Source organism: Mangifera indica, chromosome 19 (genome assembly GCF_011075055.1).
Source record: "Mangifera indica cultivar Alphonso chromosome 19, CATAS_Mindica_2.1, whole genome shotgun sequence".
Taxonomy (NCBI): Eukaryota; Viridiplantae; Streptophyta; class Magnoliopsida; order Sapindales; family Anacardiaceae; genus Mangifera; species Mangifera indica.
In genome coordinates, this window is record NC_058155.1 from 10,762,811 (window position 1) to 10,775,556 (window position 12,746).

At 33.3% G+C, this 12,746-nt stretch overlaps 2 protein-coding genes across 6 annotated transcripts; one reads left to right on the plus strand and one right to left on the minus strand.

Moving 5' to 3' along the window:
• Positions 1–3,144: 3,144 nt before the first annotated feature.
• LOC123203571 (adenine phosphoribosyltransferase 1, chloroplastic-like) lies at positions 3,145–7,241 on the minus strand. 5 transcript variants are annotated; one of them, XM_044619998.1, is made up of 7 exons: positions 6,830–7,232; positions 6,469–6,559; positions 6,195–6,305; positions 5,641–5,733; positions 4,906–5,055; positions 4,242–4,300; positions 3,145–3,499 (listed from the first exon to the last, which is right to left on the minus strand). In XM_044619998.1, the coding sequence occupies exons 2-7, from the start codon at positions 6,548–6,550 to the stop codon at positions 3,446–3,448; spliced, it is 549 nt and encodes a 182-aa protein (XP_044475933.1). In that variant the 5' UTR covers positions 6,551–6,559; positions 6,830–7,232; the 3' UTR covers positions 3,145–3,445. The 5 variants fall into 5 exon arrangements, with proteins under 5 accessions (XP_044475933.1, XP_044475929.1, XP_044475931.1 ...); XM_044619994.1 differs by having other exon boundaries at positions 6,469–6,564; positions 6,824–7,232; XM_044619996.1 differs by having other exon boundaries at positions 6,469–6,564; positions 6,830–7,230.
• Positions 7,242–10,767: 3,526 nt separating this feature from the next.
• Positions 10,768–11,819, plus strand: LOC123203572 (zinc finger protein ZAT10-like). The gene has a single exon (XM_044620000.1). It carries the CDS (start codon positions 10,918–10,920, stop codon positions 11,641–11,643), a length of 726 nt encoding a protein of 241 aa, XP_044475935.1. The 5' UTR covers positions 10,768–10,917; the 3' UTR covers positions 11,644–11,819.
• The last annotated feature ends 927 nt before the right edge of the window (positions 11,820–12,746 follow it).

The window sequence follows — 12,746 nt, forward strand, 5'->3', positions numbered from 1 at the left end:
CTGGTTTATATAATTTTAAATCGTAAAACCATTAGTTCATATCCGATTTATGAACCGACGGTTTATATTCTTTTGAACAGGTATTTTTTTATTTTTTTAAATTTAAAAAAAAAAGAACCAACGGTTCCCTGCATGGGAACCGTTGGTTCCCCGCAAATATGCAAGGGATCGGGTCCCTGCAAATACGCAGGGGATATTTCAAAATCTTTTATAGGGGAGGTCCCTACATATTTTAAATTTTGTTTCAACCACACCCACATCCCCCCCTCCCCCCCCCCCCCCCCCCCCCCCCCCCGCCTCTTTTAAATTTTTTTAAAATTTTTCCTATATATATCCATTCAATCCTCAACTCTCCCACACTAAATCCTTTAAACTGTTTTATTTATTCTCATTCTCACCCTTTCAATTCTTAATACTCTCTCAATCTTTCAATCAAATTCTCTCAAATTTAATTAAATTCTTTCTTTATTTTTTATTAATTTCAATTTTAATTTTTATTATACAATTCATAATTAATTATAGAATTTATTCATATAATTAATTTGATTTATTATGTTTTTATTTATTCCTATAATTAATTTTATTTATTATTTTTTTATTATCTTTCATAATTAATCATATAATTTATTTATATAATTAAATTTATTTATTATATAAAAGTGGATAATTCAATAGCCGAATTACGCCAACAAGATATAAAAGTGGACTTCAATGAAGAATCACTTGATTTAACTACGAATAATTCGATGATGAGAAATAATAGTCAAGATAGCGGAGGTGAATGATAAGGTAAGAGGGTATTATCAACTATTGGATATGCAAAAGTAAGAGAACTACGTGGATTTTGATTCTTCTAAACCCCAAGAAGATACATAGGAAACTTAATTGAAAAATTAAGTTCAAGTCTTTTTTTTTAATTTTTAATTATTGTAATTAATAATTTTAAAATAAAATTAAGATCATGTATTAGAATTGAAGGTTCAATGTCAGTTTCGAATCGGAACCATCAGTTCTGAATCGAGGTCATGAACCGGAGCCGTCGATTCCGAACTGATTACAAACTGTCCTATTACGATTTTGATTCAATATCCTTATTTTTTTGAACCGTAAACCGGTAGTTTCAACTGAAACCGTCGGTTTATGAACCGTGGCAAGACTGGAGAAGGATCAAATAGGTATATGCTCACCTTAGTTAACTTGTGTTAGTAGAACAAATTATTCATATTGATGATTGAAAACGTTAATGGTACGTAAAATCCTGTGTAATTTTCCAGGGGAATTAAAGTCCGATCATACACGAGAACAAAAATATTTCATTGTGGACCCTTAAAATTTTTAAATCAAGAGATGGGATTAAAAATATATATACTAGTAGGTCAAAGATAATTAACCAATAAAATTCACCTAGTTTTGTTTAAGAGGATAAGGTTATATCAATTTCTTATTTCATGAGAGGTTATTAATTAATTTATCTTTGCATGTGACAGCCCAAGCTCCACCTTAATTTCTTAATACCTATAACTGTGTATGGGATATTGATAAATATTCATGAATTGTCAAAGCTCTTTTAAAATTGTTTATCAGTTTTAAGTATAATACTTTTTATTTTATTTTATGGTTTAAATGTAGACCACCCTTTATTTTTCAAGTTGACTCAGTACTGTGTGAGTTGTTCCAGTTTCATAAAAAAATTATGGTGGTTGCAGGAGATAAATATATAAATTTTATAATTTTCAACTTCAGGGTTTGTTTACGGAAAAATTGAACTATCGTATCATATTTCTCAGACGTAATATCCTGAGTCTAAAATCATATAAACTCTACATTAGAAACTTACATCTTCTAATATGGGATTCAAGTTTTATTCTTTGTATTTGAGATTTTAACAGATGATAACTTTAAATGTTATCTCTTTATTAATGGGGTGTTTTAAGAACGTAACTCATTTAAGCTATCATGTTGGCCTTGGTATCTTGGGGATTACACATTTATGAAGGTAGATGATATATTCTAGTGGCTTTGATTCAGTATTCCTATCCACAATTATACACACAATGCAGAATAGTAAAATGGCACAATAGGTAAACTTGTAAGGTAACCCCATCACCAAGAACATGAAAACCACAATCACAAGGTAGCTCAGAAGGATGACTTGCTAATCCAACTCAATTAGCAAATAGGCTCCAATGTTGGTATTACCACCTGGGCTGTTGTCTTTTGGGACAGTTTACTTAATTTGTAAATATGTTTCCCTGTAAAACAATATCATGTGTATTCAGTTTTAAATATTCAATTAAATTTTTAACGAATTGTCAGTGGTCCTGCTTAAAAGTTTTGAGGCATTATAAGATAGGTCAATATGGTTCAAGTTGCACCCCCTTGTTATCTAAACTCCCATATTGTATAAAGCGTTGCGTCGGTGTGATGTTTCAGGTCTAACTGACGAGTAGGGTCTCACCATTACACGACTTCCAATCAAATGTCAAGGGCTTTGCTTATTTTGTTTTTCTTCTAAAATTTCTGGAAATTCTTAACAGTGGACTATCATTAGTTTAGAATAAACATTTTGCTGGGTATTGCTAGTCAAAATTTGACTTTATATTAATTTTGTCAAACTTTGAGTATGCATTTCTTGTCAAACACTTACAAGTAAACTTGTAAAATAATGCCTTGATGGCATTATACCCATTACCACAATAATCATCATATCATCCACTTACATAATGCCTTAATCATATCCTCCCTGTATATATATCCATTCCAAATGTGCCAGCGAAAGCAAAGCGCTTATGTCTCTTCTATGAGACAGTTTGAATAGCAAAGAAAAAGAATTTCAAACATAAAAACAAAAATTCAAATCCACTTTGCTAATATTTTAAAATTAAATTTTTTATTTATTTAATATAATGATTGTAAAATCAATCCCAAAATGACTGTCCAACTCAAGGTACATAGCTCCATGAAATGATTTTGTGGCGATTAAAGAACATAATTCACTGTTCTTCTGGCTTTTTCTCATGTTTCTGACTACCAACTCTTTCACACTGTGTCTGGCAAAGATTCGAGAGATGATTTGATAAAGGAATCGGGCTAATATTTCACATACACCTTAAACTGATATAGACTCGCTACATCCACTGAAACTTGTAAGCAAATTTCCAGCTTCATATTGGGAATGATACAAGAAAGATTCTTCTCATACACACTAAAAATAAACGCATGGTGCATCAATTCAATGGCAAACCCAGTTTCCCTACAGTTATTGCCTCATCCTATTACCTAAAATACGAGAAAAATATAATGACAATGCTCTAATAGCAGTCTAATACACCCTTATTATCAAACAAAGCCTATTCCCTACTCAAACGTTCTTGAGGTCTGAGCAGTGCTCCATCAATTACAATCCATATGGCTGAAAATTGTGCACTTGAACCCAAAACTGACATCAAGTTGAGCTTACAAGAACAAATAGAGGCTTATCTCCTAGCCTTTTCCGACCCTATAACATAAACCAAAATAAACACCAGTGCAGCTGTCTTAGTTTTGAAAAAAGCCAATGAACGAATATCAGTAAAAAGTTATAACCACTATCTGTAGAACTTAAGGCACTATTAAATCAAACAGTATACCGAGAACAAATAGATAGCTATTAGACTCCTGTGTTTATATTTTTATTTGACCAAAGAATTTACTAGAGTTTATTATACCAATTATCACACAAGAAATTAAAATAAAAATTTTGCCAATAATATGTAAAAAGAATCATTTCAGTTTCACTTGCACGTTTGTGGTTTTTTTTTAAAATAAAATGAAACCACATCTAATAAACAAAATTTGACTAGCAGTTTCTCCAAAGACTATGAAGTAAAAGATGTATATGTCAATTGTTTCCGATTCTGTGACATTTATGGACATTGCTATTGCATCTACTAAATTTTAACTGAATACCTACCCAGATATTAGTACATGTTACTTAGCTGTGACAGAGTTATATCTCATCAACAAGTCTTCAATTTGGAATCAAACAGTTATCCTATGGGACTAACCAATTACACATTCTGAGCCATTTAGATAACCTCATGTAATAGTTTCTTGGTTCAAACTAAAGTAGCTTCACAGTAGATTAATTTAAAAAATGCTAAGCACCAAATCAAAACCAACTAGACTATAATAGAAAACAAATAAGCTTAATGGTAATTCGCAATTGGAATAACTAATGAGTATTTGGAGTACAAACATACCTGTAGCTCTGGCAATTCAATCACACAAGCACACTCAACCACGTGCACCCCAACTCGCTCTGCAAAAAATAATTGAAACAATGTGAGCAGGCATATTTTGATAACATAAAAAAGACGAGTGAAATTCCTGAAGCCAATAGAAAACAACACATCAACTACACACATTTCTTCAGGTGATCCACCTAGAGAGTATATTGTTTGACTAAAGGTCCGTTAAAATGTATTTTAAAAACAAAGCAGAAACCCCAAAAACAAGAGAAACTGTAGGTTTTCTCCTTAATCAGTCCCATTTTAGTCTAATTCTTGATTTGTAAATTCTTAGATGACATTTTATGCATGTTTTCGTCAGCATACACCCATTATTATTAATTTTATTTTTTGATATAAGGCATTTATCATCATACACATCATGAAGAATCTATTAAGCTGATTGGTGGTCTAATCAAGAACTTATGACATAAATTGCTTGGGGACACCACCTCTCCTCCCCTCTCACCAAAAGATCACAACGATTCAATAAAGCATTTGGATCCCAACTTCCCAGAAAATTAAATGTAATTGAGCAAAACCTTACTTAAGCATACAAGGAGAAGAATATGAAATATATGCAATCAGATGACATTTACACGTAAAGCAATTCAAAATTTAAGGTTAAGCACAATACCAAGAAGCCTGATTGCAGCACACAAGGTTCCACCAGTTGCAATGAGATCATCTACAACCAAAGCACGTTCACCTGCTTCTACAGCACCAACATGCATCTCCATTACATCTGTTCCATACTCCAAAGCATATTCCTCAGAAATAACCTCCCCTAACAGTCACAAAAATTCTAGCTTAGTGAAATGAAAATATTTCAATACTTAAGAAAATAAGATTTTGGGATAAATATTCGGTCATAACCAGAATAAAGCACTTAGCAAGAAATCAACTCATCAATAATATGGAAGAACTATACACTTCATGGTTAACTGATGTCAACAGAATTATTTCCAAGAAACTTCTCCCTGAATTAATAAAATCTTAGAAAGCACTATTTTCTGGCCAGAATTAACTTTGACTCCACATCAAAAAAAAAAAGAGTAACAAGAAGTTTTAAGATGATCTTACCGTTTGAATGTTAATACCCCAAAAAAATGTGAAGTGTGTATAACAGTCAGAATCTCATCATCATGTTAAAAGCCATTCAAGAAGCATTTAGTGATAACATGTGTGAATTAGTGAAATTGGGAACATTTTACACCAGTCCCACTAGATATATGGCTGAAGCAAAAACTAAAGTATGTCAATTCATGGTACTCCATAAATTAATACACAATTATTGTCCACCAAGAACTTTTCACAAAGCCAAAAGCCTATACATTTACTTAAAAGATTTAATTCAGATGCAAAAACATACCAGGAAGCTTATGGGGTTTCCTCATAGGAACAAATTTTGCCCCAATAGCCAATGCAATTGGAGGTCCAAATATAAAACCCCTTGCTTCAATACCTGCACAAAGAAATAGATATATGCAATGCCACAAATTTGATATTTAGGTTTCATCAATTACAAAGAAATCAAGTTGGTCAGGTCACAATGTATATAATTTGATTTAGAGTTAGCAAAGAACTTCTGTATAGTATTATCAATTCATAGACAACGTTCAAACACATTACTGCTAGACAAACATATTTATAATATTAGAGATCAGTCTGAAATCCCGTAAAATCACTGTTAAAGAAGAAAATTCTGATTTAGTTACCACAGTTTTGGCACAGGAAAAACGTATCAGATCGTTATAGCTATGAACAGAATGAAATTAACATTAAACAAAGAAATATTGCTCTGAAACCAAGTTTAAACAAGGGAGTAAACTAAGAAAGAAATCATGTCGTAATCAACTATAAATAAAACTAGAGATTTAAAGAGTATGCAAATGCAACAGCAACAGAAATAAAATGAGAAACTACCTGCAACGACGGATATGTTTTTGTCTTTATACCTCTCAACAAACAGATCAATAGTATCCCTGAAAGCCTTTGTATCAAGAAGTAACGTCGTTATGTCTTGAAACATGATCCCTGACGCCATAAAAACAAACATATCATTCATAAAATAATAAACCGACCAACTAGTTGACAAGGTGAATTACCCAGGTAGAAACACTTAGATCATTAGGCCAAAATATAAGTTGAGCCAACAATATTAAAGTGAAAGGCTGACAACATAGTTAAACAGTAATACCTGGTTTCGGGAAGTCTGGAATAACACGAATAACGGAAGAAATCCGACTGATTCTTGGGTCTTGTCCATCATCAGAAGCCATTTCTTGATGCTGCACTGAATCGCAATAACGAACCGTTAGATTTTTAGAGACCCAGAAAGGGAAGGAAAATATCCAGTTGTCTGCTGCTCTCTGTTGACTGTTGCCCAGTAGAGCTTTAGAATGCACCAATCTTAGAAAAATATTTTATTCCAAAATTGCCCTTTTTAATTTTATTGCCCTTTCATCTCCGTGATTCACACTATAGAAAGTACAATTTTTTATTAAAAAAATTTGAAAGTTTTGCAGAGATGTCTACTTAGGACAAAACCGAACCAGTACCACAACACCACGGAGGAGGAACCGAGACTCGGTAACTTTGCGAGAGATTCCGGAGTAAGTGAACGCTAACCGGAGCGGTGGCACCGGCGATCGAGGGACAGAGTCGTCTTTGCAATGAAGCTGCGAAGCGAGAGGAGGGTTTTAAAATGTTAAGAAGTGAAATCGCTTGCATCATTTGATGGTACTCGGCGGTAGGTGGACGCGTCGACTTCACTCGGGGGTTAATTTGCCAAATATGAATTAGTTGCTACGTAATAAGTCAAGTAGGGGCATTTTAGTGCAAAAAGAACAAGCAACCACTGCATATGGCCGTCAAGGTCTTACAATTAAACCTAAAGAGAAGAACCTTGCATAGATCACCCCGTTCACTCGTCACTGCCGCCATACTTTTGTCGTAATCAAGGGATATGCTGAAGATCTACACATTAGATCTTTTCAAAAAATAAAATATATAAAAATTCCCATATCATGCACACTTTTAAAAATAATTAAAATATAAACCCATACACTGAATTTACAACTAAAATTCTCAATAATCCACGCAATTTCCATTAATATATTCTTAAAAAATGTTAACTACCATTAATCTAACATTAATAATATTTTTTTGGTTTACATTCTGAAGATCAAACTCCCCATTAAAATTCCTAAAAATAGTACGTTGGAGTGACAGTCTTACCTAACAACCCACAAGAAAAAAAAACCACCCATGCAAGTGGTGACTGAAAGGATGTGTTTATGTATGGATGGGTATAAATTAAATTGAATTTGAATATTTTTTATTCGAATTTAATTTGAATAAAAAATAATTTAGTTCAAGTTTACTTTAAATTTATTGAATTGAAATTAAGAACAGTTTGAGTTCTGTTTGAATAAAAATTATTTGATTCGAATTTAATTCAAATATATGATGCGAATTCGTAGTTTAGATTTATTATTTGAATTTTTTAATAATTAACAAAATCACATTTTTTAACATTATTTTAATAATTTTTTAATATAATTTAAATCGAAATATGAGTCAAGTATAAATCGAATCAACCTATCCACCTATCTCATGAGTCGATCGAGTGAAACTCTCTTTACCTCAAATTTGATTCGGTTTATAAAATAAACTAAACCTTTTGATTCAAACTTAATTCAAATTTAAAATAAATAAATTTAAATAAAAGTAAATCGAATTAAACTAGCTTTTGAATTGAAATTAATTCGATTTGAACCCATCCCTATGTTTCAGTATAGCATAGTAACAAGTCATTATATTCACGCCTGGAAATGGGCCACGTCCAACAACTTGGTCTAATAAATACTCGAAAACATTGACACAATCGTCGACTTAAGCAAGTGCTTGCTTGAGTAGGCCTCGTTAATGGCCAACACCATAATAAGAATATCTTAACAAAATTTTGATCTACTAATCAAGTTGTGAAAAGTAGAAATTTTCACACAGAAGACTTGCGTTGCGTAAGGGATGACGGCCATTGGAGATGGGGACGCTATCTTTTATTTATCACTTCTTCTCCTCCACACTCAACTTCCATTTCCCAATTTCAGCATATAAAAAGGCAGCATCTGATGCTAAATTCCAACTTCCAAGCTATGACTCTGCCCCGTGAATTTGTACGTTCTTTCACATTACATAAAGGCAACTACAAGACATCAGGGGATTCGCAAAAGGCCAAAAGAGATTATTAATATTCGGCCAAAGGCTTCAAGGAGGAGTGGCGTATTTTCCTTTTAAGTTCCTTATGTGTGTTGCTTATCTCCTTCTAGTCTAGAAGTTTCACCTGCAATTTCCTAAGTATATATGCCAAGATGCCAAACCTAACTAAGATTTTCGTTTATGTAAGCAATGACTTCACTGCCCCAAGCCTTTCTCAACACTTGTTCCTTTTTCCTATTTAAGATTAAAAGTATAAATCTTCATGGGTTTTTAATAAGATTTTTACTTTGGCTCCAAGTTTAGTTTACGAAGGCATCTCATATTTTTTAGATCAGATTAGTGATCAAATTAGTTATTTTATTAGTTTATAATTAAATCAATTTCATTTATTATCAAATTATAATAAATTTATTAAATACTATCAAACATTTAATACATGTTTTAAACATAAATTATATAAAGTTTATTATAAACAAATTTGTATAATTATTTATAACAATAAAATATATTTGCTTCTTTTAAACATAAATTTTAATTTATTAAAACAAAAAAAAAAACCCAAAAAATAGAATAGAAATTAAACTTAGGGTTATAGCAATAAATTTGGTCAAATCCAACTCTATCGATTTTAACTGATTTATCTGATTCATCAATTTTGATTAAATTTGAATAAATCATATATCAAACTAGTTTTTAGTAAAAATTAGAATAGACCATAGACTAGTTTCCAATTTAACCAATTGGTTCAATTCGATTTTGAAAAAATTGGATTTTATTATGTAGGTGTGCAAAGTCTAACAAGTTGCAAACAAAGTCTAGAAGTTTGTCTAATGGCTTCTAATTGTGGAGTTAAAGTTTGAGCTTTATAAAACAGAGAAAAACGGCGTACATACTTTTGAGAGAAAACAAAAAAGTACATATAAAATATATTATTATATAATTAAATATTATTTTATTTTTAATTTAAAATTATTCAATTACATAATAATATATTATTTATATATTTATTTATATATTAAAATATATATATGTGTAGTTTTATGATTACAAAATTTAGGGCTAATCAAAGAATCACAATCACCAAAAGCTGTCCATTTTAGAACACTTAAGTTGTGAGAATAAAAAATAAGACACGCTGAGTGAGTCAATATGCTTAGCCCATAGAATCTGATGCTGATGATCTGAAGTAAGAAACCAATAACACCCACATAGCTTGTAAACTTAAACCCATGTAAATCTCGTACAAGTCCATACAAATCAGTAAATTTTGGGGAATAAGGACCAATGAGACCCGAAAAATATGAGTAGTATTATGTATATAAGTAATAATATATTATTATATAATTAAATAATTAAAATAAAATAATATTTAATTATATAATAATATATAATTATTTTTGTGTAAAATTGTGTCCCTAATTTTATTGAAAAGGTACTGTAATTGGTGGCAGCACGTGTGCATTCTAGATGCTTCCTGTATCTTCCTATGCCTTTCCAGATACCAAATCAGCGACGGGTAGATTATATAACTAAAAAGCCAGCCAGTGACGGGGAAATATTTGTAAAAATTATTTATTGAAATAAAAATATTTTGGTACAAAGTCAAATAATTGGAAATTTAGATGCTTTAAAAGTATAAATTCATATGATAAACGATGAAAATAAATATATGCAAAATTAATAAGTAAATGACGGTAATGTCCAAAGAGTTTTGGACATAAATTACATGTGCGCTTTGAATTTTGAATTTTAATCCCTATCATTAATAACCACGTGAGTTTAAGTTTTATACATGGCATCCTCGTGGTGATAGATACTGGCCTTTAATCAACAAGGCTAATTGCGGAAATTTATTAAAATTTATACCAAATTATGCAATTGAATCTGATTCTTTCATTATGAACAGTCTCCTCCACTAGTATTTTCTGTGGTAGGAAGCTTAGTAATTTCTATTGGCCTTAAGTACACCACCTTCACTGGCTAACACTTGTTTCTCTTTTATCCACTACACTGAGAAACCCACCCCCCATGTGATTAGGCAACTAATTAGTGATAAGTATTAATTATAGTAAATTTTGCATGTTGGCTGCCGGCTGCTGGAAGCTAATTTAAGAACACCGCGTTTGTTTAGAAAAGTTGTTCAAGTCTTCGAGTCTTCGCTGGAGACTTACGAAAAGGCCCACATATAGTAAAACTATTACAATTGCAACTATTTCTCTTTGTTTGACCGACTCGACTCGAGTCGAGTTGGCCAATTACAAAACGTGCTACACTTTATAACATCGTCGCTTACTTTCGCACCACTTGTCACGCAACTTCCGTCTCCTCGTTTCCTTTAAAAGCCTCTCTCACACTCTCTGCTCTACGCAACTTACATTCACATTCATTCTTCTAAATCTCAATACTCTGTCGTTTCAACTGCGCTATGGCACTACAAGCTCTCAACTCTCCAACAACACCGACGCCTCCTTTCCGCTTTGAAGAAGTGAATCTTCACTGTGTTGAGCCGTGGACTAAGCGCAAAAGGTCGAAGCGTCCCCATAACCCTCCGACCGAAGAGGAGTATTTGGCTCTTTGTCTTGTCATGCTTGCTCGTGGAACCACCTCCGTCCCCGTCATACCCACCGCTAGCACCTCCTCACAGCGGCAGAAGTCTCCGCAACCTCCATCAGCTGCTACGACATCCTTGGACCAGAAGCTTATCTTCAAGTGCAGCATCTGCAACAAGGCGTTTTCTTCTTACCAAGCGCTGGGTGGACACAAGGCCAGTCACCGTAAAGGATCCGGCGGCGACGAGCAGTCAACCTCCACCACAACCACCACCAACACAGCCGCCACCGCCACCGCACCCCACACCACTGGCAGGACCCATGAGTGTTCCATCTGCCACAAGTCCTTTCCTACAGGTCAAGCCTTGGGCGGACACAAACGCTGTCACTACGAAGGCGGCGAAAAAAGCGGAGTGACATCATCTGAAGGTGTCGGGTCCACTATTACACATAGCCAAGTCAGTCACCGTGACTTTGACCTTAACCTGCCGGTGTTACCGGAATTCTCGCCTGCCTTCTTCGTCTCTGGTGATGATGAAGTGGAAAGCCCCCATCCTGCTAAAAAGCCCCGTTTCTTATTGCCACCCAAAATTGAAGTCTAGATTATAATTAAGACATTTTATTTTCCATTTTTTAGCATAAAAATTTGGACTCTATTTTCATGTACTACTTTTTTGAAGCCGATTTCAGTGATAATTTTTTGTGTACATAGCAGTTGAGATTCCCTCACTTGCTTATGATTTATGATAGTGATTAATTCAATTTATTTTTTCCCCAAGAGAACTGTCCGATTATATCAATTTTCTTTTCTTTTTTTTTTTTCTCAATCATTTACTTCCGGCTCACGATTGTCGAATTTTCGTATATCCGTCTAAAAGCCGCCCCGTAGACTTACGTACGTGATTAACGACGTTTACCACATCTCAAATTGGATTGGCAGAAATGTCATTTTGATAATAAAAAAGATAAATCAAATAAACTAATAATAAAAAAAAAGATAAATTAATGAAAAAATAAAAAAAATATTTCAAACTAAAGGCCTTATTGCAGTTATTTGAGTAAGAGGCTGCACTCCACAGAAGGCACGCCCACGCGCATGTGACATGCCAATGTGTGCTGGATAGGTATTTTAAATGATTTAAATTGTTTAATTGGCAATTATTTTTTTATTAATGAGTGGGAAGGAAGGAAGGAGATGGTTGATTGATGAGAGGTGTTTGGTGGTGTGGATAAGAAGATAGCTCTGAGATTTGGCACACTGTTTTCTTATGGAAGTGATCAGGATGACAGATGAGGTGGCCTTTACACAAGCTACTTTTCCCCTTTCATTTCCTTTTATGGACGCTGGCTCTCTCGTGTCACATACCATTACTTGACGACGACGTGCCGTATATGCCGATTTACACGTGTCAAGATTAACACGAATATTTTAACTTAAAGAGTAAATTTTGTTCTAAGTTTTTACTGTAGTTGCTTTTGTGTGAGCTTTCACATTTGTCACAGTTGGACGCGTAATGGACAATAAGTCACTCTCTTTATGCTTTTATTATCCTGGTAATATATATCATTAATGCTTCCTTCTGTTTATGATCTGGCGCACGTTCGTCGTGTCTACAGCTAAGACCCTAACATGGCTGAACCACATAAGATGGATGACTCTTTTGTAGGACCTTATAAAGGAAGAGAGCTGTATTTGGTTGGCAAA

Bases quoted from the DNA above. Each gene is read 5' to 3' on its own strand.
- LOC123203571 (XM_044619994.1), bottom strand. From the start codon at position 7,004: ATGATGCAAGCGATTTCACTTCTTAACATTTTAAAACCCTCCTCTCGC. The intron at 6,565-6,823 runs GTTCGGTTTTGT...ATTGCGATTCAG, and splicing joins TCCGTGGTGTTGTGGTACTG to TGCAGCATCAAGAAATGGCT. The intron at 6,306-6,468 runs GTATTACTGTTT...TTATGGCGTCAG, and splicing joins TCCAGACTTCCCGAAACCAG to GGATCATGTTTCAAGACATA.
- LOC123203572 (XM_044620000.1), top strand. From the start codon at position 10,918: ATGGCACTACAAGCTCTCAACTCTCCAACAACACCGACGCCTCCTTTC.